The sequence below is a fragment of the Eumetopias jubatus genome, unplaced genomic scaffold (assembly GCF_037043125.1).
Source record: "Eumetopias jubatus isolate StellerSeaLion01/CBP00866 unplaced genomic scaffold, mEumJub1_p1.0 scaffold_17, whole genome shotgun sequence".
NCBI classification, from domain to species: Eukaryota; Metazoa; Chordata; class Mammalia; order Carnivora; family Otariidae; genus Eumetopias; species Eumetopias jubatus.
The window spans coordinates 60,726,695-60,752,781 of NW_028274823.1; the positions used below are offsets into that span (position 1 = coordinate 60,726,695).

A 26,087-nucleotide genomic window follows, 5' to 3' on the forward strand; every position below is an offset into this window, starting at 1 on the left:
AAAAAGAGTCACCAGGTACGACTTGGCAATTGCTATGTATCAATTTTAGTATCTTTTTCTCTTCTCTTTCCCAGTAGCAAGTACCAGCAAGCTAACATTCAGCATCCTGCCCCTACCAAAGCACAGATTATTTAAATATGGAGATACCTTCAACTGATAGACAATAGCTTATACCCTGCTGCCCCTTGCTCCTAAGTGCTCCTGCCCATGCTAATGTGCTGGTGCTCAGGCCCTCCTGCTTGCCAAATATTTTGAATAACACTGCCTCTGCTCCCATCCCTCATTACCATTTACTGCTTCCTGCACAATATTAATCTGTATGGATACAGAACATATTCCACTCCACTACAGTATCAGGAACACACAAGAATCAGTATCTTCTGTTCTTCCCCAAGTCATGATAAAAATTAAAAAATCTGGTTAAATGGATTGTATATTTACATTGATTTAGCAGGAGGAATAGTAAATTTTTATGAATTCAGATGCCTTTAATCCATAAATACTGACTTTAGTTTTTTTCCTAAGAACAAGGTTTTAGTAAGCATATAAATACAGTGAAAGATGTTTTATAAAATGGTAGAAAAGTATTTTTTTCACATACTTGTACCAATTGACTCCCTTGTTATTTATAAAATACCCCACTGAGCTAAAAATGTGCTTATCACATGATTCCTACCTACTTGATAAAGTGCTTAAAATTTTTTTAAGTCATAGCCTAGCTTCAGCAGTACCCATCTGCAATTTTCCTGGATCTCCAAACTTCCATATCTTTAAAATAGCTGTGTAATCTAGGTTCACACCAAATTGACTGACACCTCCTTACAATCAGGTGCAAGAAAGTCAAGTTTTGTTTTTTTATATATAGGTGATTGTGAAAGACTGACCCAGGTAAATTATTTGAGCTCATTCTTTCTGTGATGGTTCTTCAAATGTGTGGTTCTTCAAATGTAATGTTTGTGTTTTTTGGTTTTTGTTGTTGTTGTTGTTAACCTGTAATGTTCTCGCTACATAATGTTATATATGTATTTTATGACCCATGATTTCTAGCTAGTTCATTTAGCTCTGTTTCCCTGAGGTTGACAGTAGGAGGAGTTAATATCCTCAGCTTTCTAACAGCAGAGATTGAAAAGGATCATGCCCGTCTCTTACTTACTGGCTCTCTAAGCCACACTGCAAGAAATATTACAGGCAACAGATAGTTTCATTTTCAATTTAGACACCCATTATTTGATGTTTACAGGCCATTCCTAATTCTGAGTCTGGAATTTATGGTTTGTTCTGGCGATTATCATCACAGCAATCTCCTGCAACTCAGCTGTGCTTCCTTGGGAGCTCTGAGCTGCTTTATCAGTCTTCCCGGACGTCTGGAACTGATATATAGCACCACGTCCAAATCACCCCCGCTCAGAGAGACTTGGTTTATGACTCCCCAGATATCCGTCTCTTCTGCGGGGTAGGCCAGTTTGTGCAGCCTCAGTGAAGGGGAAAGTTGACCCTTGGGAAAGAGAGCAGTGGTCTTTAAACAAATAAAAAACCAACATTTAAGACTCTGAACACTTCTCGACCAAAATTAGATGATATCACTAATTAAATTAAATTTACTGAGTCTTTTTCAGTGCCAGATAAGAATGAAGCAAAGGTGTTACCTGGTTTGCTTTGTAGACTTAAGACAGGGGTCATGTATTAGTCTCCTGAAGAGATAGTAAAATCATGGCAGCATTTGCTTCGGAATGATGGCCACATTTCAAATGGTTATTTTATAGTTTCCCGTTTGAATATACAGTATTTGGTTTTGCCTTTAAGATACATGGATATTTACTAGGCTCTGTTCGATAGCATTAATTAAAGCTTACTGAAAGACCTTAGAAATCTCTGTGTATTAGTCTGTAGAAGAATCACGCACTAAGTTCTCAGTTTTGAAAGGATATGGTAGCACGTGCATCGATGACAAGTGCCTAGGCCAAATGATGTTTCATTTTAAATCTTGCTGATTGTATTGAGAATGAAAACATCTTTTGGCCACCAGTGCCTGCCTACTTTTGTGCTTTTGTTGTGGCCTGTCACTTGCCTCTCGTCCCTTCCAGGAGGGATTAGAACTAACAACACTAGACAAGGAGACTGGGTTTGGTCATAAAAGGGCTTCCTATTCCTTCTTCCCTAAATTTAAGATGATTCAGTACCTCCTTGAAAATTCACATTCTACCATGGAGGGACTGACAAGGCAGAGAGGAAAAGAGAGAGAAACCGACAGAGAGGACTCTGAGTGAGTCCTCCCCAACTTCTGTCCAACCTCGGTCACCAGGGAAGGTGCTCCTCCTTGAAGGACCAACCAACTCAAAATATTCCTCCACTAATATTTTCTCCTTGAGGATTGAAATAAAAATGTTCTTTCTTGTAGGGAGCTACAACCAGAAGGCAGTGAGTAGCCCCAGTAGTAACAGTTGGTAAATAGATATCAGATTGGGAAGAGTAACCCCATTTTATAGAAGAGGAAACAGACCCATAGACTCTATGTGATTTGTGCAAGTTTGTACATCTAGTAACTGGAAATGTTAAGACTTAAACCTTTCCTTCTGACTCACTAAGTAGAGATTCTTTTCCTCTACATCAATGAATAAAAAAAAAAGAAACTTAGAAAGATGTATTTGGAATTAGTCTTAGAACTATCATTTTGAATAGAGAAGGATTTTCTTTGAAGTTGCATTGTGAATTTTATTTTATTTTATTTTATTTAAGATTTTATTTATTTATTAGGGAGAGAATGAGAGACAGAGAGCACGAGAGGGAAGAGGGTCAGAGGGAGAAGCAGACTCCCCGCTGAGCAGGGAGCCCGATGCGGGACTTGATCCCGGGACTCCAGGATCATGACCTGAGCCGAAGGCAGTCGCTTAACCAACTGAGCCACCCAGGCACCCTGCATTGTGAATTTTAAATTTGCACCATTGTTAGTAGGGTCCTAGGTGAGTGTGGGACTCTAAAGTTGGACTCACTGCCCTTAGGTCTTCTTTCTTTGATGCCTTCCTTTCCCTGTGACTGACTTAAACACCATCCTAATGCCTACTTTCTGAAAATGGTCAATATTTTGTGTATTTCTTTTTTAAAAATTTTATTTATTTATTTGAGAGAGAGAGAGAGAGCACGAGAGGGGGTGGGTCAGAGGGAGAAGCAGACTCCCTGCTGAGCAGGGAGCCCGATGCAGGACGAGGATCATGACCTGAGCCGAAGGCAGTCGCTTAACCAACTGAGAGACCCAGGCACCCTATTTTGTGTATTTCTTTTTTTTTTAATAATTTTTTGTTATGTTAATCACCATACATTACATCATTAGTTTTTTTATTTATTTTTTAAATTTTTTATTGTTATGTTAATCACCATATATTACATCATTAGTTTTTGATGTAGTGTTCCATGATTCATTGTTTGTGCATAACAACCAGTGCTCCACGTAGAATGTGCCCTCTTTAATACCCTTCACCAGGCTAACCCATCCCACCACCCCCCTCCCCTCTAGAAACCTCAGTTTGTTTTTCAGAGTCCATCGTCTCTAATGGTCCGTCTCCCCCTCCGACTTACTCCCCTTCATTCTTCCCCTCCTGCTATCTTCTTCTTCTTTTTTTTTTTTAACATATATTGCATTATTTGTTTCAGAAGTAAAGATCCGTGATTCATTGGTCTTCTATAATTCACAGTGCTCACCAAAGCACATACCCTCCCCAATGTCTATCATCCAGCCACCCGATCCCTCCCACACCCCACCACTCCAGTAACCCTCAGTTTGTTTCCTGAGATTAAGAATTCCTCATATCAGTGAGGTTATATGATGCATGTCTTTCTCTGATTGACTTATTTCACTCAGCATAACACCCTCCAGTTCTATCCATGTCGTTGCAAATGGCAAGATCTCATTCCTTTTCATGGCTGCATAATATTCCATTGTGTATATATACCACTTCTTCTTTATTCATTCATCTGTCGATGGACATCTTGGCTCTTTCCACAGTTTGGCTATTGTGGACATTGCTGCTATAAACATTGGGGTGCACGTACCCCTTCGGATCCCTACATATGTATCTTTGGGGTAAATACCCAGTAGTGCAATTGCTGGATCGTACGGTAGCTCTATTTTCAACTGTTTGAGGAACCTCCATACTGTTTTCCAGAGTGGTTGCACGAGCTTGCATTCCCACCAACAGTGTAGGAGGGTTCCCCTTTCTCCACATCACCGCCAACATCTGTCGTTTCCTGACTTGTTAATTTTAGCCATTCTGACGGGTGTGAGGTGGTATCTCATTGAGGTTTTGATTTAGATTTCCCTGATGCCGAGCGATGTTGAGCACTTTTTCATGTGTCTGTTGGCCATTTGGAAGTCTTCTTTGGAAAAATGTCTGTTCGTGTCTTATACCCATTACTTGATTGGATTATTTGTGCTTTGGGTGCTGAGTTTGATAAGTTCTTTATAGATTTTGGATACTAGCCCTTTATCTGATTTGTCATTTGCAAATATTTTCTCCCATTCTGTCGGTTGTCTTTTGGTTTTGTGGACTGTTTCTTTTGCTGTGTAAAAGCTTTTTATCTTGATGAAATCCCAATAGTTCACTTTTGCCCTTGCTTCCCTTGCCTTTGGCGATGTTTCTAGGAAGAAGTTGCTGTGGCTGAGGTCGAAGAGGTTGCTGCCTGTGTTCTCCTTTAGGATGTTGATGGACTCCTGTCTCACACTGAGGTCTTTCAACCATTTGGAGTCTATTTTTGTGTGTGGTGTAAGAAAATGGTCCAGTTCCATTCTTCTGCATGTGGCTGTCCAATTTTCCCAAAACCATTGGTTGAAGAGACTGTCTTTTTTCCACTGGACATTCTTTCCTGCTTTGTCAAAGATGAGTTGATCATAAAGTTGAGGGTCCATTTCTGGGCTCTCTATTCTGTTCCATTGATCTATGTGTCTATTTTTGTGCCAGTACCATACTGTCTTGATGATGACAGCTTTGTAATAGAGCTGGAAGTCCGGAATTGTGATGCCACCAGCTTTGCTTTTCTTTTTCAACATTCCTCTGGCTATTCATGTGGAAACAGTCTCTTCTGGTTCCATACAAATTTTAGGATTATTTGTTCCATTTCTTTGAAATGGAACATGGAAATAACAAATTTCTTTGAAAAAGGTGGATGGTATTTTGATGGGGATTGCATTGAATGTGTAGATTGCTCTAGGTAGCACTGACATCTTCACAATGTTTGTTCTTCCAATCCATGAGCATGGAACGTTTTTCCATTTCTTTGTGTCTTCTTCAATTTCTTTCATGAGTATTTTATAGTTTTCTGAGTATAGATCCTTTGCCTCTTTGGTTAGATTTATTCCTAGGTATCTTATGGTTTTGGGTGCAATTGTAAATGGGATCGACTCCTTGATTTGTCTCTCTTCTGTCTTGTTGTTGGTGTATAGGAATGCCACTGATTTCTGTGCATTGATTTTATATCCTGGCACTTTACTGAATTCCTGTATGAGTTCTAGCACTTTTGGGGTGGAGTCTTTTGGGTTTTCCACATAAAGTATCATATCATCTGCAAAGAGTGAGAGTTTAACTTCCTCTTTGCCGATATGGATGCCTTTGATTTCTTTTTGTTGTCTGATTGCTGTGGCTAGGACTTCTAATACTATGTTGAATAACAGTGGTGAGAGTGGACATCCTTGCCACATTCCTGACCTTAGGGGAAAAGCTCTCAGCTTTTCCCCATTGAGAAGGATATTCGCTGTAGGTTTTTCATAGATGGCTTTTATGATATTGGGGTATGTATGCTGTATCCCTATACTCTGAAGAGTTTTGATCAGGAAAGGATGCTGTACTTGTCAAATGCTTTTTCTGCATCTATTGAGAGGATCCTATGATTCTTGTTCTTTCTTTTGTTAATGTATTGTATCACGTTGATTGATTTGCAGATGTTGAACCAGACTTGCAGCCCAGGGATAAATCCCACTTGGTCATGGTGAATAATCCTTTTAATGTACTGTTGGATCCTATTGGCTAGTATTTTGGTGAGAACTTTTGCATCCATGTTCATCAAGGATATTGGTCTGTAATTCTTTTTGATGGGGTCTTTGTCTGCTTTGGGGATCAAGGTAATGGTGGCCTCATAAAATGAGTTTGGAAGTTTTCCTTCCATTTCTATTTTTTGGAACAGTTTCAGGAGAATAGGTGTTAATTCTTCTTGAAATGTTTGGTAGAATTCCCCTGGGAAGCCATCTGGCCCTGGGCTTTTGTTTGTTGGGAGATTTTTGCTGACTGCTTCAATTTCCTTCGTGGTTATAGGTTTGTTCAGGTTTTCTATTTCTTCCTGGTTCAATTTTGGTAGTTGATACATCTCTAGGAATGCACCCATTTCTTCAGAGTTATCTAATTTGCTGGCATAGAGTTGCTCATAATATGTTCTTATAATTGTTTGTATTTCTTTGGTGCTGGTTGTGATCTCTCCTCTTTCATTCATGATTTTGTTGATTTGGGTCATTTCTCTTTTCTTTTTGATAAGTCTGGCCAGGGGTTTATCAATCTTGTTAATTCTTTCAGAGAACCAGCTCCTAGTTTCGTGGATCTATTCTACTCTTCTTTTGTTTTCTATTTCATTGATTTCTGCTCTGATCTTTATTATTTCTCTTTTCCTGCTGGCTTTAGGCTTTATTTGCTGTTCTTTCTCCAGCTCCTTTAGGTGTAGAGTTAGGTTGTGTATTTGAGACCTTTCTTGTTTCTTGAGAAAGGCTTGTATTGCTATATACTTTCCTCTCAGGACTGCCTTTGCTATATTCCAGAGATTTTGAACAATTGTGTTTTCATTGTCATTGGTTTCCGTGAAATTTTTTAATTCTTCTTTCGTTTCCTGGTTGCCCCATACATTCTTTAGTAGGATGCTCTTTAGCCTCCATGTCTTTGAGTTCTTTCCAATTTTCCTCCTGTGATTGCATTCTAGTTTCAAACCATTGTGGTCTGAAAATATGCAGGGAATAATCCCAATCTTTTGGTACCGGTTGAGACCTGATTTGTGACCTAGGATGTGATCTATTCTGGAGAATGTTCCATGGGCACTAGAGAAGAATGTGTATTCCGTTGCTTTGGGATGGAATGTTCTGAATATGTCTGTGAAGTCCATTTGGTCCAGTGTGTCATTTAAAGTCTTAATTTCCTTGTTGATCTTTTGCTTAGATAATCTGTCCATTTCAGTGAGGGGGGTGTTAAAGTCCCCCACTATTATTGTATTGTTATCAATGTGTTTCTTTGCTTTTGTTATTAATTGCCTTATATAATTGGCTGCTCCCATGTTCGGGGCATAGATATTTACAATTGTTAGATCTTCTTGTTGGATAGACCCTTTAAGTAGGATATAGTGTCCTTCTTCATCTCTTATTACAGTCTTTGTTTAAAATCTAATTTGTCTGATATAAGGATTGCCACCCCAGCTTTCTTTTAGTGTCCATTAGCATGGTAAATGATTTTCCACCCCCTCACTTTCAATCTGGGGGTGTCTTTGGGTCTAAAATGAGTCTCTTGCAGACAGCAGATGGATGGGTCTTGTTTTTTAATCCAATCTGATAGCCTGTGTCTTTTGATTGGGGCATTTAGCCCATTTGCATTCAGGGTAACTATTGAAAGATATGAATTTAGTGCCATTGTATTTCCTGTAAAGTGACTGTTACTGTATATTGTCTGTGTTCCTTTCTGATCTATGCTGCTTTTAGGCTCTCTCTTTGCTTAGAGGAGCCCTTTCAATATTTCTTGGAGGGCTGGTTTTGTGTTTGCAAATTCCTTTAATTTTTGTTTGTCCTGGAAGCTTTTTATCTCTCCTTCTATTTTCAATGACAGCCTAGCTGGATATAGTATTCTTGGCTGCATATTTTTCTCCTTTAGTGCTCTGAAGATAGCATGCCAGTCCTTTCTGGCCTGCCAGGTTTCTGTGGATAGGTCTGTTGCCAGTCTAATGTTTCTACCATTGTAGGTTACATATCTCTTCTCCTGAGCTGCTTTCAGGATTTTCTCTTTGTCTCTGAGATGCGTAAGTTTTACTATTAGATGTCGGGTTGTTGACCTATATTTATTGATTATGAGAGGGGTTCTCTGTGCCTCCTGGATTTTGATACCTGTTTCCTTCCCACATTAGTGAAGTTCTCTGCTCTAATTTGCTCCAATATACCTTCTGCCCCTCTCTCTCTTTCTTCTTCTTCTGGGATCCCAATTATTTTAATGTTGTTTCGTTTTATCATATCGCTTATCTCTTGAATTCTGCCCTCGTGATCCTGTAATTGTTTATCTCTCTTTTTCTCAGCCTCTTTATTTTCCATCATTTGGTCTTCTATATCGCTGATTCTTTCTTCTGCCTCATTTATCCTAGCAGTTAGTGCCCCCATTTTTTATTGCACCTCATTAATAGCCTTTTTGATTTCGACTTGGTTAGATTTTCGTTCTTTTATTTCTTCAGAAAGGGTTTCTCTAATAACTTCCACGCTTTTTTCAAGCCCAGCTAGTATATTTAAAGTCATGATTCTGAGCTCTGGGTCCGACATCGTACTAATGTCAGTATTGAGTAGGTCCCTGGCAGACGGTACTAGCTTTTGTTCTTTTTGGTGAGGTGATTTTTTTGTCTGGTCATTTTGTCCAGAGGAAAACAGATGAATGAGAGAACAGAATGCTAACAGGTTAACAACGTCTCCAGCAAATATACTCTATACAAATCAGAATAGACCTGAAACCAGGGGAAAAGAAAGGGAAAGAAAGAAGAGAAAAAAAAAAAAGGAAAAAGGAAAAGATAAAAACAAACAAAAACAGAACAAAACAAAACAAAAAAACAGAATATGATCAAATATGATCAGGCTAGTGCATAGATCAGTGCCACACACTAGATTTTGGGAGTAATTTGGTCTGTTAGAAGTAAGTGCCTGCTAAAATTTCAAAGGAAGAAAGACTTATATCTGTACAAAATAAGGGTTGATACAATGAAGGGATGGATATTTTGATCTGTTAGAAGAAACTGTATCTCAAAATTTTAAAGAGAGAACAACTTATATATATATACACCAAAAATAAGGGTAACTACTATGAAGGGGTAAAAATATGACTCTAAAAATGAAAAATAAAAAATATTTTTTTAAAAAAGGGATTGATAAGATGTTGGTTGAAAGAGGGAAAAAGAAAGATTCAAAAAAAAAACAGTTAAAAAAATTAACTTTGTAAAACTAATGAATTATTGTAAAAATGCCATGAATTCTATGTGCAGTATTCCCCTAGTGCTGGAGTTCTCCCATTCTTCTTGATCGGTAAACTTGGTCTTGGCTTGCTGGCTGTTCATGCTGATCTTCCGGGGGAGGGGCCTGTTGTCATGGTTCGCAAATGTCTTTGCCAGAGGTGGAATTGCCCTGCCCTTGTGTGTCTGGGCTAAGCAATCTGCTTGGGTTTGCTCTCAGGAGCTTTTGTTCCCTGCAAGCTCTCGGTACAGCTTTGGAGGACAAGGGTGAAAATGGTGGCCTCCCAATCTCCACCTGGAGGAGCTGAGAACTCGGAGCCCGGCTCCTCAGTGTGCCCCCAGAGAAAAGCAGTCACTCCTGACTCCCTGGTCTCCAGCCGTACTCCGTGCTCACCTGGCCTGTGACCGAGCGTTTCTATCTCTGGCACCCGACCCCGTGTGGAGTCTCCAAACCCTTCGGATCCCTGCGGTGCGCTCCTGCACCACTCCTCCCGGGGGAGGAAGGGGAGTCTCCCTGGATCTGTTGCTTGTTGGGTCCCTGCTGGAGGAGCAGTGGCCCAACTGGGCCGCGGATCACAGTTTATGGCAACCCCGAGCTGAGAGCCCGCGCCTCGGCTCTGTCTCTGCAGCCGGCTTCCCCTATCTGATACCTGGGAGCTCTGCCGCACTCAGGCACCCCCGGTCTTTCTGTGACCCCCAGGGTCCTGAGACCACACTGTCCCACGAGGGTTCCACCCCTTGCTTAGCCACTGGAGTGATGTCCCTCAGCGGAGCCGCCTTCTAAAAGTTCTGATTTTGTGCTCCGTGGCTCTATCACTTGCCAGAAGCGGCCAACAGAGGCCCCCTCCCCCGCCGTCTATCCTCCCGAATATCGCCTCGGATTCACTTCTCCACACGTCCTACCTTCCAGAAAGTGGTCGCTTTTCTGTTCAGAGTGTTGTTACTATTTTTATCTTCGATCTCCTGTTTAGTTTGTAGGTGTTCAGAACGGTTTGATCCCTATTAAGCTGAATTCCTGAGACCAGACTGAATCCAGGTCTCCTACTCCTCCGCCATCTTGCTCCGCCCCCCTCCAGTGTTTTCATTTTCTTTGGGCAAATATCCAATAGTGGAATTACTGGATCATATGGTATTTTTTTTTAAAGATTTTATTTATCTATTTGATAGAGAAAGACACAGCGAGAGCAGTAACACAAGCAGAGGGGGTGGGAGAGGGAGAAGCAGGTTTCCCACTGAGCAGGGAGCCTCATGTGGGACTCGATCCCAGGACCCTGGGATCATGACCTGAGCCGAAGGCAGATGCTTAATGACTGAGCCACCCAGGCGCCCTCATATGGTATTTCTATTTTTAATTTTTTGACAACCCTCCATACTGTTTTCCACAGTGTCTATGCCAATTTACATTCCCACCAACAATGAATGAGGGTTTCTTTTTTCTACACATCCTTGCCAACACTCGTTATTTCTTGTCTTTTTGGTTCTAGCCATTCTGACTCGTGTGAAGTGATATCTTATTGTGATTTTGATTTGCACCTCCCTGATGATTAGTGATGTTGAGCATCTTTTTATATGCCTGTTTGACATTTATGTGTCTTCTTTGGAAAAAAAAAATCTATTCAGGTCCTCTGCTCATTTTTAGTTTTGATTATTTGTGATATTTGAGTTGTGTAAGTTCTTTATATATTTTGGGTATCAACTCCTTATTGGATATATCATTTGCAAATATTTTCTCCCATTCAGTAGGTTGCCTTTTTATTTTGTTGATGGTTTCCTTTGCTGTGTAAAAACTTTTAAATTTGGTGTAGTCCCACTATCCCTTTAATTTTGTACAGTGGGGTAAGTTCTTCCCCTAACGCTGGATGAAAAATCAAGAAATCTCAAATTTGTTCTGGTATCTTAGGTCTTTTGTGTCACTTCTTTTCTTCTAATTAGTAGTTAAAATGTAGTTGTCAAAACTCGTGTATCTTGATTTAAGTTGGGCCCAAATTTCCCACAATTTGGGCCAATTGCAGGTAGGAAATCAGTAACTGGGAAAGAGAAGTTATTGGCTTTTTATTTTTTTCTCCCTTTTCTGGCATGATGCAAGGGGAAACAGGAGAGGAAAGGGGAATAGGAAAGTTATTGCTGGCTCTCTGGGTATTGAAAGCTGACTTTTCCCCTAGACTTGCTGTGTCATTTAGGGTCCCAGCAAGAGAAAACATGGCATACCAAGTTGGTAAATTGAGGAATATGTATTAAAAGGCTTATTTACATAGGTGTGGACAAGGTTTGGGGAATCAACAAGGGATGGATCATAGCAACTGCCGGGAGCCCACCCGTATCCAGGCCTGAAGGAACAAGTGAGGGAGTGGTCCTGAACCCTGAGAGGGTGTCTGCTTTATGAAGAAGGCTGCCTGACAAGAGCTGTGGTCTTCAAAAGAGGAACTTAATCAACTTAATAGCAACCCCTCACGGTAGCAATAGGAGAACAAATACCTTGACCTTACCCTCCTCCCACTGTCTTACGCCTCTAAATGTCCAAACCACTTAAGAGCAGGGAACAAGGGAGCATTTGTATGAAATCTGGACTGTAGGAACAGAGGGTAGTATGGTGACATGGGGTGGTGAGTGGATCTGGAGGGGCATATGGAAAAACCAGGCACAGGCGATTTCATGAGTTCCTTGGAGGTCCAGACTTTACCTGAAATTCCCTTGATATATGAGTGGTAGCTTCTCCCACAGCTGATAGCTTATCCTCAAAATCTAGAAGTTTTTGTAACTCCTCTTTATTTACTAATCTAGGCAATGATCTTGGGCAAAATCCAAGATGACCCCAGACCAGTTATCTTTTGCATGAGGCTTATATCTGGAACATGACGAATGTTCAGACATTGGAATTCAGTCACCTCTTCTATTTATTCACCAGCAACTAGCCAGCCACTTCTCTACAGGTAGATTTCTCCAGATAGAGTTTACACTTGCCCATTGAATCTCAGTTGCTAGGGACTCGTTAACGTATTTCTAAATGGTCCCACTGAAGTGTCTTTTAACATCCTCTTATCAAGGATGTAGGAAGGAGGATGGGGATCCTAGATTAGCTTTGTTCATATAAATTCTTTCCATAAAATCTTACCCAGTCTCCACACATTTCGGCCTTTGTATCTTCGTTATAGATTTGAGGTTTCAGAGTCATATAACTTAGCTTTTAATTATTTCTTTTGAAAATCATTATCTTGGTCTGGCACATCAGTGTGAACGTCCCTTATGTGCATCTTGGTGCTTTAATTAAAGCTAAATATTTTAAATAAAAAGAGAAATGGAAAATTTCATATATTGGATAGGGTCTGGAAGTGGGAGTATGGGGAGGAAGGTAATATTTTCAAGTAGGAGTCATTGGTTCTTCTCAAGTTACACCATACAGATCAAGATTTATTTTGACTTCTTGTAAGTTAGATCCTGTTTACGATATTTTTTTCTGTTAAAGATGTATGCACAAATCAAGTTTTATAACAAAAAATATTTTAAATAGGCTAAGAAAACTTGCTTTATTTGCAAATAAATTTTAATTTTTAAGAAAATTTTTACCTGCTAATGTATTTTGAAGGAAATTTTTTTCATATGCCAAGTTTCTTTAAGGTGCAACCTATCTCTTTTTTTTAATGTTTTAAGTTTTTATTTAAGTTATGGTTAGTTAACATATAGTGTAATATTAGTTTCAGGAGTAGAATTTAGTGATTCATCACTTACATATAACAACCAGTGCTCATCACAAGTGCCCTCCTTAATGCCCAGTTACCCCAGCCCCCCACCAAACTCCCCTCCAGCCACCCTCAGTTTGTTCTCTATAATTATGAGTCTATTTTATGCTTTGCCTCCCTCTCTTTTCTTTTCTTTTCCCTATGTTCATCTGTTTTGTTTCTTAGATTTCACATATGAGTGAAATAACATGGTATTTGTCTTTCTCTGACTGTATTTCTCTTAGCATCCATCCCCTGTTGTTAAAGTGTAACCTATCTGTATTTAACTTTTCTCCATGCCACAGAATCTGAGACTCTTTGAATTATGAATCTTGAAAGTGCTAACTGAAGATAACAATGATAGAAAGTGTTTATTTTAAAACATTAAGAATAAATCTGTTGTATTTTTATTTTATAGTGTTGAAAAGAAACCTGTCTGCAAGGCAGTTAATAGTGAAAGTGAAAACCATAATCAGAACAGTGGAAATCTATCTGGTCTATATTTCATAGTATGGGCCATAGAAAAACTGTTAGATGTTCTGTAATACACCTTATAAAGCTCACTGTTGGCTGAAATTTGACATAGGGGGTATAATTAAACTGTGAAAACCCGACTCAGGAAATAAAAAAAGAATAAGAATTATAGTTAAGAAAGTAGAGAAATGACAAGAAAAATTTTAATGAGATCAGTGTTGTTCTAATAGTCTACCTCCCAAAGCATTGTAGAGACAGAAAAATTTCTAGAGAACAGTGGTTCCTTTTAAAAGATGGAAAATAATTTGTTTGGACTATGTGTAATAATGCCATGTCATTACTTGTTAGACTCTGGTAGTGGCTTCTAATATGATAAAAAAAGATCTTTGCCATGAGAAGTCAAGGTGTAATTGACAGCATAAAATACCATATTCTGCTTTCTCACAGATATTCTTATATTAGTATTCATGGCTGTTTTCTTTATTGGTAGGCAGGCTCCTGAAGCTGGCTGCTGGGTCAAGCATCACAAAATTAAAAAGATTTCTAGAAGGAGCTAGATCTCTTTCTGAAATATGTTAACAACCTCTGACAATGACTCAGTAAAGGGATTTTGGAAAATGAAATGTCAGTAAAGACATGATGCACAACTTAACCATTAACTGAAATTAGAGGACTTGTGAACTTGGGCCTAGCTATCTATAGTTTGTCTACATTGACTGTTCTGAAATCTATACGATTTTCAAGGACTCAGTACTATGTAACATGATCTCTAGAATTTTTCTGATAACCATAGTAAATCCTCCTTAAATAGATCAATATCATGGTTTGTATGTTCATTCATTCACTTATCAGTTCAATCATTTTTTAAACAATTATTCAAATAAAAAATACTGAACTTCTATTATGGTCAAACACTGCTGGAAATTTAGCACTGAATAAAATAATTTCTGCTCTAGACCCCCAGCAATCTTACATACAAGTATTTTTATTGCTAATAATAAAGAAAATGTATTAAATGTCAGTTATAAGGCAGTGACTGCCTTGCATGCTTTTTGTACATTTATTTTATTTAATTATTTAATTTATTTAATTAAATAAATAATAATTTAATTATTATTTATTTAATTATTTTATTTAATTCACACAATCCCTAAAGCGGGCATAGCCATCTTCATCCTATAGATGAGGAAGCTGAAGCCCACCTTTCATAACTGGCATGTGGTCACTTTGTTAATTAGTCTTGGAACTAAGATTTGAAGACTATCTGATTCTACTATTACACTACTTTTAATGGCAATTTAACACAAATGTTATTTTAAATGCAATGCTATTGATATAAAATGTTCTGAACAAGCTGAGAAAATAAGTCCAGTTTCAAAAGCACAGATATTATTTATTTTTTATAAAGATTTTCTTTTTATTTGAGAGAGAGTGAGAGAGAGAGAGAGAGAGAGAGAGACAATGAGTGGGGGGGAGAGGGGCAGAGGGAGAGGGAGAAGCAGGCTCCCTGCTGAGCAGGGAGCATATCCCAGAACCCTGAGATCAGGGACCTGAGCGGAAGGCAGACGTTTAACTCACTGAGTTACCCAAGCAGCCCAAGCACATATATTATTTTAATCTGTTTATATGCCAATACCATAACTGACTGATATAGTCAATTTTGACTGTGATTAGGCAGACTTCTTATTTCTTTGTTTTAAACCATTAATCCCCAAAGCTATGTTTTATGCAAACAGAAACAACAAAGAATGCACACACTCACACACGCACACACACACACACAGAAAAAAACCTGTGAAACTGACAGGTTTTCTATTACTTTGTTCTGTCAAAGATGTTATAAAAATAAAATAATATTGTACCATTAAATAAAGCCATCATTTTATAAAAGAAATAACAAAAACTTTAACATAAAAAATAGAAATACTCTCATATTAAAAGACAGCTCTTATGTTTAAATAACTCAATTATCTGTATTGCATTTTTACCTCATGAGTCCTGAGATGAGTATTTAGAAACCATTAATGTACACAGTATTTTGGATCCTGCCCTGAACCTAAGTAAAACCTTCAATTTTGAATATATTCCCTTCATTTAACAATAATCCTAGCATGATTTATAGGAATAGTCACTGACCTAGGAGCTGGGAAGATCTGTAACCCATTAGAATAGGGGTCACAGCAAGTTTAGTTTAACGCTGAATCACTGAAATTAATAAACTCCGTCTTTTCACTTTCTCCCTATTTAAGAACAGTGTCGATTCCAGTGTTTGCTGGGCTTGAATGAAGGACCAGAAACTCTAGCAGGAAGAGAGGGGAAATTGGAGGCAGGGATCGAGGCATGTTATCCCAAAAGTAAATAGCTTGAGGTGGATAAAGCCAGAACAAGCGGGAAATAAAGTCTGAGGTTTCTCCTGACTCTTCAGTCTCTTGCAAAGTTACGTATTGGTTGCGGGGATGGATCTTTGCATTTGCACTTGGACATACGTATGACTGATTTTCCATGGCAAGATCTTTAAAAGAGAAGCCTATGGTTTATATCCATCCCTGAGATTTAAGATTGGTTAGTAGCATCCCTAGTAAAACAATTTGAATTTTATTGTAGTGCAAACCCACAAATATTTCTTTCATGTTTGGTGTGTGTCCGTTGAAATCCTGCAGTCTGACATAAGCATCTCTGGTTTGAGGACACATGAGACTGGAGGAAATGTCGTGTTCTCAGTACTTAACTAGACGCGTACTAGACTGTACATCCACAGAGAACTCTAGCACATCATGCTCTTAGAGCTGTGGGCGGGAGACTCTGGAGATCATCGAGTGCAATGGTCTCAGTTTACAGATGCAGAAACTAAGGCCAAGAGAGGTGATTCAGTTTAGTTAGGGTCACCCAAGGAGTTTATTTCAGATCTCCCGGTTTCTGATCCACAGATTAGATTTCATCCTCATACCAAATTTATGTTGTACCCTCTTAGAGAGTAACACAATAATCTGTGAATAAAAACACCGATTGAATAGAATACCTAACAGCTAATAGGTTGAACATTAATTACTTTTGTTAAAATATAAATACTAATTTTATTAATAAAACTGAACATTATTTACTATCAATAAAGTGTAGTAGCCACTTTTCCATTTATTTATTTTATCTGCAGCCATCAGCTGAGTGCTGAACACTGGTAGACACTAAGATTACAGAGAGAAGACTTGACAATTTAAAAGATGAGGCAGAGTATAAATAATAACTGCTAACATTTCTTGAGCCCTTCTTATTTGCCAGAACTTGCATATCCTTCATCTTTAATTCTTTATAATAACCCTATAATATAATTGCTCTATTATCTCCATTTTTATAGGTAAGGAAACTAAGAATTGGAAAGGTTAAGTAATTTGGCTAAGGACACATAGCTGTCAAATGATAGAGCACAGATTCAAACACCGTTTTAACCATCTCCACAAACTTCTATGTTATTCTGCTCATTATTTTCAAGAATAAATTTATATAATTTACATAAAATATTAATTTGGGTTTAACTTCCAGCTCATTCAAGTCGTTACAGTATGGTGGATAAAGCCTCAGATTAGACTCAGCTCAATTTGATCCTACCACTTACTGCATTTCCTCCTGGGGTATTACTGAACCTTAGTGTCTTCATATGCAAATGTGTGAACAATTATTGCGAATGGCATTTGAGACAATAAATGTAAAGTACTTTGGGGCGCCTGGGTGGCTCAGTCCTTAGGCGTCTGCCTTCAGCTTGGATCGTGATCCCAGGGTCCTGGGATTGAGCCCCGCATCGGGCTCTCTACTCAGCGGAAAGCCTGCTTCTCCCTCTCCCACTCTCTTTCTGTGTCTCTCTTTGTCAAATAAATAAGTAAAATCTTTAAAAAAAAAAAAAAAGTAAAGTACTTTGCTGTGGTAGATATTTGACAATTTGGATTCCTTCTCACTCTCAGTCTCACCCCGCAGGCATTTTCCTGGGGCAACATCTTACTTCCTCAACAATACAGAAGTTCAAGACACTTGGAATCTTTAACCTATTTCTTTGATAAAGTTATTTTAAAAAACCTCATTTCAAGTCTCAAAGTTAATTTTTGTTTGTTTTAGTTTTATTTTTATAGCACAGACTTTGTTTCAGAAATATTTTTTAGTATACCCTGTCAGGATGTTTTCCTGACATTCCATTCAGTACAGCAGCATTTTAGAATAGATTTCATTTTTTTTATGCTTGTCTGTTTGTATGTTTTTCATGCCTGAAAAATGTGGACTAGAATCTGTGCTTCTGCAAAGTGTTAAGTATAAAATATTTTTAAAGCTATTTCTGCAGAGGAGAACTAATTTAAGGGCATCGTATTTCATTTTTACCATGAAATGAGGATTTCCCTTTTAAAGGGAAATGTGTCATTTTAAAAGGTTGAATATGATGACACACATTTAAAAAATAAAAAATAAATAACAAAACAACAACAAAAACATTTTTTCTTGATGTTTAAATTCCATAAGGGGCTCCTCTCTGCACTGATAACATTTTCATTTGATTGTGAATTAGATAAATTTTCATTTGCTTTAAACCTTATCCCTTAGTATTTGAAGCTTCATAGTTTTTTTGAAGTCAATGTCATGACCTTCCTAGTTCAAATGTCTCCTTTTATTTGTACCATTACAGATTTATATTATGCATATGTTCCCAGCACATTTTTAACAGTTGTTTATGCAAAAACTTGTACAATAAAAGTAATATATTATTCTATAATTCTTTTTAAAGAACATGGCCCTTCCATAGAATTTTAAAGTTAGAAAGGAATAAAGGAACAATTCAGGGCAAATCTTCATTTTATGGGTGTGGAAAGTAAGGCCCAGAGATGTTATGGAATTTGCCAGATATTACCTTTATCCAGTCTTTCTTTTCTCTATTTATTCAACAAATAACTTTTGAGCTTCTACTATGTGCAAAGCACTGTAATAGATGCCATGAGGGACAAATTGTGTGTAAAATTTCTCTCCCTCAAGGATCATACAGTGTACTGAGAGAGATGCTTGCAGGTAAGCAGTTAACCATAGGGCAAATACTAATGAGTGAGCTCTTCACAAACCCTTCAGCAATTCCAAAATTGATATCATCATCCTTGTATTGACCTGGTTTTCCCTTTAAAATGACCAGTTTAACACCATTATCTAACCAGTCATCCCTGTTGGATGCACACCAGCCTCCGTCGTCCTTTTTTCTTTACCCACCCCAAGCATCTGCCAGTCATCATCCTCTCCAGTATACTCAGTCAGAGTCCTTAAATCTGTTGATTTTCTTCATCCTGACTGCCAGTGTATTAATTTTAACACCTTTTGTCTTTCTGTACACTCTTGCTGCAACTGTCTAACTCCTCTGCCTGTCTCTGTTCTTAATACCCTTAAAAACATTGTGCAGACTCCAGCCAGATTGATGTATTTGAATAGTGGTCATTCTGTGTTACTCACTGGCTTAACTTCTGTGATACCCAGTGGTCTATAGGATCAGCCTCATTTCTTAACGTGGCAACAACCTCCAGGATCTGGCTTCCCCTCACACTTTTTATACTAGTTACCAAATACTCTTTAAAGACTTTTGCCTTTGTGCAATCTATCTCTGTCCCCTTAGAGTGGTCTTCTCTTTCATCTTCGCCTGGCTGACTCCTACATGTCTTTCAATTCAACTGTTACCTTCTCAAGGATCTTTCCCTCATCCTTAATGGGAGTGCTGGCTTCCACTGATCCATGGGTTACCCTGGATACCTCTGTTAAATACTGTGTTTATGTCTGTTTCTAACATGCGATGTGTATGTCTCAAAGGCAGGCATTAGGTCTAAGGTATCATCAGTCCTTAGTATGGTGCCTGGTATTTAGTAGATAATAAAGATGTATTGAATAGATTGGATTATTTATTGAACAAAGTGTTGTAAAAGAAGTATAAACAGTATAAAAAAGTATTGTGGAAGTGAATAATTAATTTCAGCTGAGACGCTCAAAACAAAGTTTCATGTAAAATTCAGTGATTTAGTTGAGTCTTGAAAGAAGTCCATAATCAGAAAAGTAGGAGATCAAAAGTACAAAATGAGATTTTTCACATGGACAAAGTTCCTGAGTTGTGATTGTATTTCATAGAAAATAAAGGGCTCATTAAGGTATCTCGTTAATAATTGATGGTAATTATGGGAGTATATCATGTGGGGCCTTGAATGCCATGATCAAGAATTTGTTATTAATTCCATCAACAAAGGGAATATGCTGAATGGATTTAGAACAAAGAAGGAACATAATTGGACCTTAAGTTGCTTTTTTTTAAAGATTTTATTTATTTGGGGGGATAGAAATCACGAGCAGGGGTGGGGGTGGGGAAGGGCAGAGGGGAAAAGGGAGAGGGAGAAGCAGACTCCCTGCTGAGCAGGGAGATGGTGGAGGGGCTTGATCCCAGGACCCTGAGATCATGACCTGAGCCAAAGGCAGACACATAATGGACTGAGCCACCCAGGCGCCCCTAGACCATAAATTTCTTTACTAGAGTAAACACCTTGAAGGTTGGGCTTCTTTTGTTTGTTTCTTGCTGACTATTTTATTCTCAAATAAAATGTGACTTGTGAAGAAGTAGGAACTCATTATATATTTAAATAAACTAAGATGTGTTTTAGAACAGTACTATCTGATATATCTTTCTGCAATGAGGGAAATATTCTGTATCTGTGCTATACAATATAGTAACCACTACACACATGCAGCTATTGCTCACTTTAAGGAATTGAGGAATTGAATTTTTAATGTTATTTTTAATTAATTTATATTTAAATTTAAAGAGCCACATGTGACTCGTGGCTATCATGTTGGACAACACAGTGTGGACAGTTTTCCCTAGCAGGGTCCCAACAGAAAACAGATGGAACACTCAGATTAGGATAATTCAAGAAAATTTATTTATAGAGAGACTTTTTCCAAATGTGTGGGCAGCTTCAAGGGAACCACCAGAGAGAGTGCAATTAACTGTGGTGTGACATGGGAGCAATGGTAAGACAGAATTGATGGAAGCACTCATAGTTAAGATTATAAGCCTGGATCACATTGCAATAGTATTTATAAGGTGCAATAGTACTTTTATGAAATTTCATTGAATGAAATCTATATTCAGAACTGTTCTTTTCACTAAAGTCTTTCCTGACAGTTTATTTACTGTTGAGGAATGTGATTGCTTTCCCTATACAGTGCTGATCTGTGCTGTGCTTTCTCAGCATTTTTTCCCCCTGGTATTCCACCGTAAGTGGTACCTTTTCCATTAGGGCTGTGCTGACTTCATGGTGGCTCCTGTCAAGTTTCCTTTAAGAAGCATCCTCTCTTCTGAGCACCTAGAATGGAGGCAGGCTCTGACTGTTATCTGTGGTTATGTTTTAATATTCTGCCCTTTCCATGCCTTCCTTCAACATACACAATGCACCTTCAGTCCTAGCTCATTGCTTGATGAGTTAAGGCTTTGAAAACAAAAGGAATGAGGGCTTTTAAGCAGGATGGGGCTATTTCTCCTTGCTTTATTTATTTTTATGCCATACAAAAGGAATAAAGAGGCATAAAATGGTTTGACTGAGTGAGATAAATCTGGATAAATAGAGCAAGGACCCAGTAAAAAGCTGGAGGTGAAAAGAAGAAAGGTGGGGCTGAGGGAAGGAAGAAGGGAAAATTTTATACTTCCTGTAGTGATAGGAACTATTTATTATTACCTAGAGAACAAAATGTCTTTGACCCAATGAAACATTTTAAACTAAGACTAAGCTCTGGATAGAAATTAAGAAATCATCTTTATAGTCCTTATTTAATCCCATCAGGTTGTCACCTCCTGTCACCCTTTATTAAAGTTTTGTATGCCGCTGCCGTTTGTTCTGAGAAGGTTGACATCTAGTTATTCTGACGAATCTCATCACAGAAGCTAGTGAGTTTTTATTGTCAACACAACAGGAATCTCCTGTATTATTTCTGGTATCTTGTGTGAGGGGCAGGGAGGGGGAGGTATCTCTTCATTCTGTCCCACTCCTGACCCCTTTTACTATCTCTGCTTTCATGAAGTTCAAAGAGACAACCAAGAGCTACACTGCATGAAACTGGAGAAGACGGGCTAGGTTCTTTAGGTAAAATTAGAATCTGTCTTATAGCCCATTGCGTATCTGCTTATGCCATTGCCTTCCATGGCTCTGCATTAACTTTTCATAATTTTCTACTGCTAGCATGGGTAATGCTGGGTAGGGGCTGTTAGGTAACCACAACTTTCATCTGGTTAATTGCCACCATTGCTTTTATTACTCTGACATCTAGAATTTTATTTATCTCTATTTCTTCCTCCCTCTTATCTCCAGTTCTTTCACTAGATACAGTCTCCATCATGTACACATTGCACACTCATCCTCAAAAAGAAAAAGTAGTAAAAGACTTAGTAGTCCTCTATTGTTTCCCCCTAGGAGGCATCTAGAAATGCATGCGGCCAATATTATTGGAATTTAGTAGACAGGGGCCCATGGATGCCAAACATCTTGCAGTGTATAAGGTGGTCTCAAATGATGGTGATTTTTTTCCATCTGAAATATTAGTAACACCACTGATGAGAAAATCTAGGTATAACTGAGGTTTAGGTGGGTACCAGTGACCTCAGCTAATAGAGGATTTTAGTTGTGCCTTGATGGGTAAATGCTAAAATCTCCTCAAGAATCTAGTATGACACCTTCCTGGCATTTGGAAGGCTCCTAATAAAACTATGTTTGTTCTGAGTTAAGTTGTTCACTTTTGAACTAGTCAACACCATTCAGTAAGTCTTCTGCAAGTTACTTACAGGAATAGAAAAAAAAAAAGCTATACTTGTCAATATCAAGATTCTAACAGTATCGTAGGAGTGATGAACTTGCATAGAAACAAATACTGGGAAATTTTCAAAATGCTATTTGGAACAAGGAAAGGTGAGAGTTTAGTCTTGAGGAGAGTTGGTGGGGGGAACTCTTTGTGGAAACCGTTGAGGAAGAGGTAGGATTTTAGCAGCAGCTGTTTTGCAGACACTTGCTGAAGTCAAGAGTACATTATATATAAGAACTTGGGGGAAGAGATAGACATGTGTAGGACTATTGTTACTGGGGAGGATAGTACTTGGAAGATGTGACAGAAGATGGAACTAAACAGAGGTTGTGATAGAGTATATAGATGGTCTTGAACTTCTTGTAAAGAAGTCTCTTCACTTGCATGTATGGATTTATGTGTGAATGTAGTCATCGGGCATAGTGTATGACACACTGCCTAATGGTCTGTACCTTACCTCAATTTCCTTCTTCATGGAGTCTGTGCTGTAAACTCCCTCAGTTATCAGCTGCTTAAACTTACCTTCCTGATTTTCAAGGTCCCCTCTCAAGAGCCCTTTTCAGTTTATTAATTTAAATGGTAGCAATTTTCTTAGAGGTGAATCACATAATGATTTTTTTCAATCTTTTTTATACAAGATAGCACTGAAAAAAGTATGATTAGACTCAATTCAGTTGTCTCCCACAAAAGTAATATGTAGAAAATACCAACGAAGGTGACTCTCTGTGTGCTTAATAGCCTAAAGATTTAGGTTAAGGATATAACAGAGAACTGTTCTGCTTAAAGAAATGAAAAGGTGTTGCACAAATTATCTTAAAGAGCCAAAAACAGCGTCCAGTTCCTGCTTGAAACAATTTGTTCTTGGAATATTGTCAGCTAAAATTGTGGTCAACTTTTGCAAATTGTATGAATTTGCACTGCATATTTTATTTGGTGTTTAGCAAAACTCCAATATGGCTCTGCATAACTTACACAATACACCATGAAAATGACTTCAGAAACTCCCACAGAAGTTGACAAATTGGGCATCTAATGCTTTTAAACTAATTGCGTGCTTTGAGGTTAAAGAGTCGACTTGTTAAGAATGAAGATCAGAGTTTCTTGGAGAGAATGCTCTGCCAACTGCCACACTGAATGCAACCCAGCCCCATATCAGAAATGTTACAGAAGCTTAATGAAGAAAATAATGTGAGCTTTAATCACCATTCTACTTAGTCTTAAGTGAAGTGCTCATGAATCATATGCAATATCATAGCAGTTTTGAAGCCTATTCTTGAATTTTCAAGCTGTTATTTTCAGGAAATTTAGAAAGCAAATTGCTAAGTGATAAAAAGTAATCTGATACCATTGCTTATGCCATTTTTTTTTTCTCTTTTGCAGAGTGGAAAAAAGGAAAGGAGTAATACCCTGAATATTGCTATAGACAACATGTGTAAGAAGACAAGAGACCTTCGCAGACAGGTGAGCGAAGAGAGAGGCATAGAGGCAGAAACACCATACAAAATGAACTTTTTACCACTGCTAGAATATTTCCTTCTTCTTTTTATCCTTCTTCAATTAATTTAGAAAACAAAACAAGAGTAAATATGTACCTTCCATATTTAAATACCCCAACCATTTTCGTGGCAAACATAAAGTAGAAGAAAGAGCATGTGACTTAGTATCAGGCTGAATTACACTCAAATGCTGGCTCTGCCCTCATCAGCTGTGTGATCTCGGGGACAAATTTAATCTTTTTGAGCCTCTCTGAACCTACAAAATGGAATTCATAATACATAATTGGACTGTGAGGATTAAATGAAACGCCTATCAGTGCCTGCTCCCTAGTGACACCACACGGAGAGCGGGAAGAAAAAGAATTTAATTCTTCTTGGTGAATTTAAATGTTACATTAGAAACTAGTTTATCATCCGTATGCTTATAGCAAACAGCTAGTAATCAGAAATGTACCAATTTGCTCTTTCAGTTATTTTCAGAATGCTTCAAAAATTAGTTGCTCTTTAAGTTAAAGGTACTTTGTAGACTTAGGTCATCCATAACATAGGATTAGGAAAGATTTCATTAGATAATTTAGAAGTCCAGTATTATGCCACAAGTTAAATTTTTCCACCCAGAAATATGAAGACTTAGCTATTTTCAAAGACCTTTGCTTACCATTATTTTCCACTATATAATAACCAGAGTTGTTTTTCATGCACAACTTCAATTTGGTCACCATTAACTCATCAAAGAGAAGCAAAAGCTTTTCAACCATAAGCTTTTCTTTTTTTTATCTTAGAAATTATTTCTTTATTTATTTTTCTTTAAATTTTTTATTGTTATGTTAATCACCATACATTACATCATTAGTTTTTGATGTAGTGTTCCATGATTCATTGTTTGTGCATAACACCCAGTGCTCCACGCAGAACGTGCCTCTTTATTACCCACCAACAGGCTAACCCATCCCCCCACCCCCTCCCCTCTAGAACCCTCAGTTTCTTTTTCAGAGTCCATCGTCTCTCATGGTTCGTCTCCCACACCGATTTACTCCCCTTCATTCTTCCTCTCCTGCTATCTTCTTCTTCTTCTTTTTTTCTTAACATATATTGCATTATTTGTTTCTGAGGTACAAATCTGTGATTCAGCAGTCTTGCACAATTCACAGCACTAACCATAGCACATACCCTCCCCAATGTCTATCACCCAGCCATCCCCTCCCTCCCACCCCCTCACCACTCCAGCAACCCTCAGTTTCTTTCCTGAGATTAAGAATTCCTCATATCAGTGAGGTCATATGATACATGTCTTTCTCTGACTGACTTATTTCGCTCAGCATAACACATGCCAGTTCCATCCTCGTCATTGCAAATGGCAAGATCTCATTGCCTTTGATGGCTGCATAATATTCCATTGTGTGTATATACCACTTCTTCTTTATCCATTTATCTGTCAATGGACATCTTGGCTCTTTCCACAGTTTGGCTATTGTGGACATTGCTGCTATAAACATTGGGGTGCACATACCCCTTCAGATCCCTACATTTGTATCTTTGGGGTAAACAGTAGTGCAATTGCTGGATCATAGGGTAGCTCTATTTTCAACTGTTTGAGGAACCTCCATACAGTTTTCCAGAGTGGCTGCACCAGTTTGCATTCCCACCAACAGTGTAGGAGGGTTCTCTTTTCTCCGCATCCCCGCCAACATCTGTCGTTTCCTGACTTGTTAATTTTAGCCATTCTGACTGGTGTGAGGTGGTATCTCATTGAGGTTTTGATTTGGATTTCCCTGATGCCGAGCGATGTTGAGCACTTTTTCATGTGTCTGTTGGCCATTTGGATGTCTTCTTTGGAAAAATGTCTGTTCATGTCTTCTGCCCATTTCTTGATTGGATCATTTGTTCCTTTGGGTGTTGAGTTTGATAAGTTCTTTAAAGATTTTGGATACTAGCCCTTTATCTGACCTGTCATTTGCAAATACTTTCTCCCATTCTGTCGGTTGTCTTTTGGTTTTGTTGAATGTTTCTTTTGCTGTGCAAAAGCTTTTATCTTGATGATATCCCAATAGTTCACTTTTGCCCTTGCTTCCCTTGCCTTTGTCAGTGTTTCTAGGAAGAAGTTGCTGTGGCTGAGGTCCAAGAGGTTGCTGCCTGTGTTCTCCTTTAGGATGTTGATGGACTCCTGTCTCACATTGAGCTCTTTCAACCATTTGGAGTCTATTTTTGTGTGTGGTGTAAGGAAATGGTCCAGTTTCATTCTTCTGCATGTGGCTGTCCAATTTTCTCAACACCATTGGTTGAAGAGACTTTTTTCCATTGGACATTCTTTCCTGCTTTGTTGAAGATGAGTTGACCA

General features: G+C 38.3%; 1 protein-coding gene across 1 annotated transcript in view; it reads left to right on the top strand.

Moving 5' to 3' along the window:
• Nucleotides 1–26,087, top strand: part of CTNNA3 (catenin alpha 3) — a 1,824,697-nt gene that overhangs the window by 890,278 nt on the left and 908,332 nt on the right. The window contains exon 7 of the mRNA XM_028109632.2: nt 23,634–23,714. Within this exon, the coding sequence (XP_027965433.1) occupies nt 23,634–23,714 (81 nt within the window). The remainder of the gene's footprint in view (nt 1–23,633; nt 23,715–26,087) is intronic.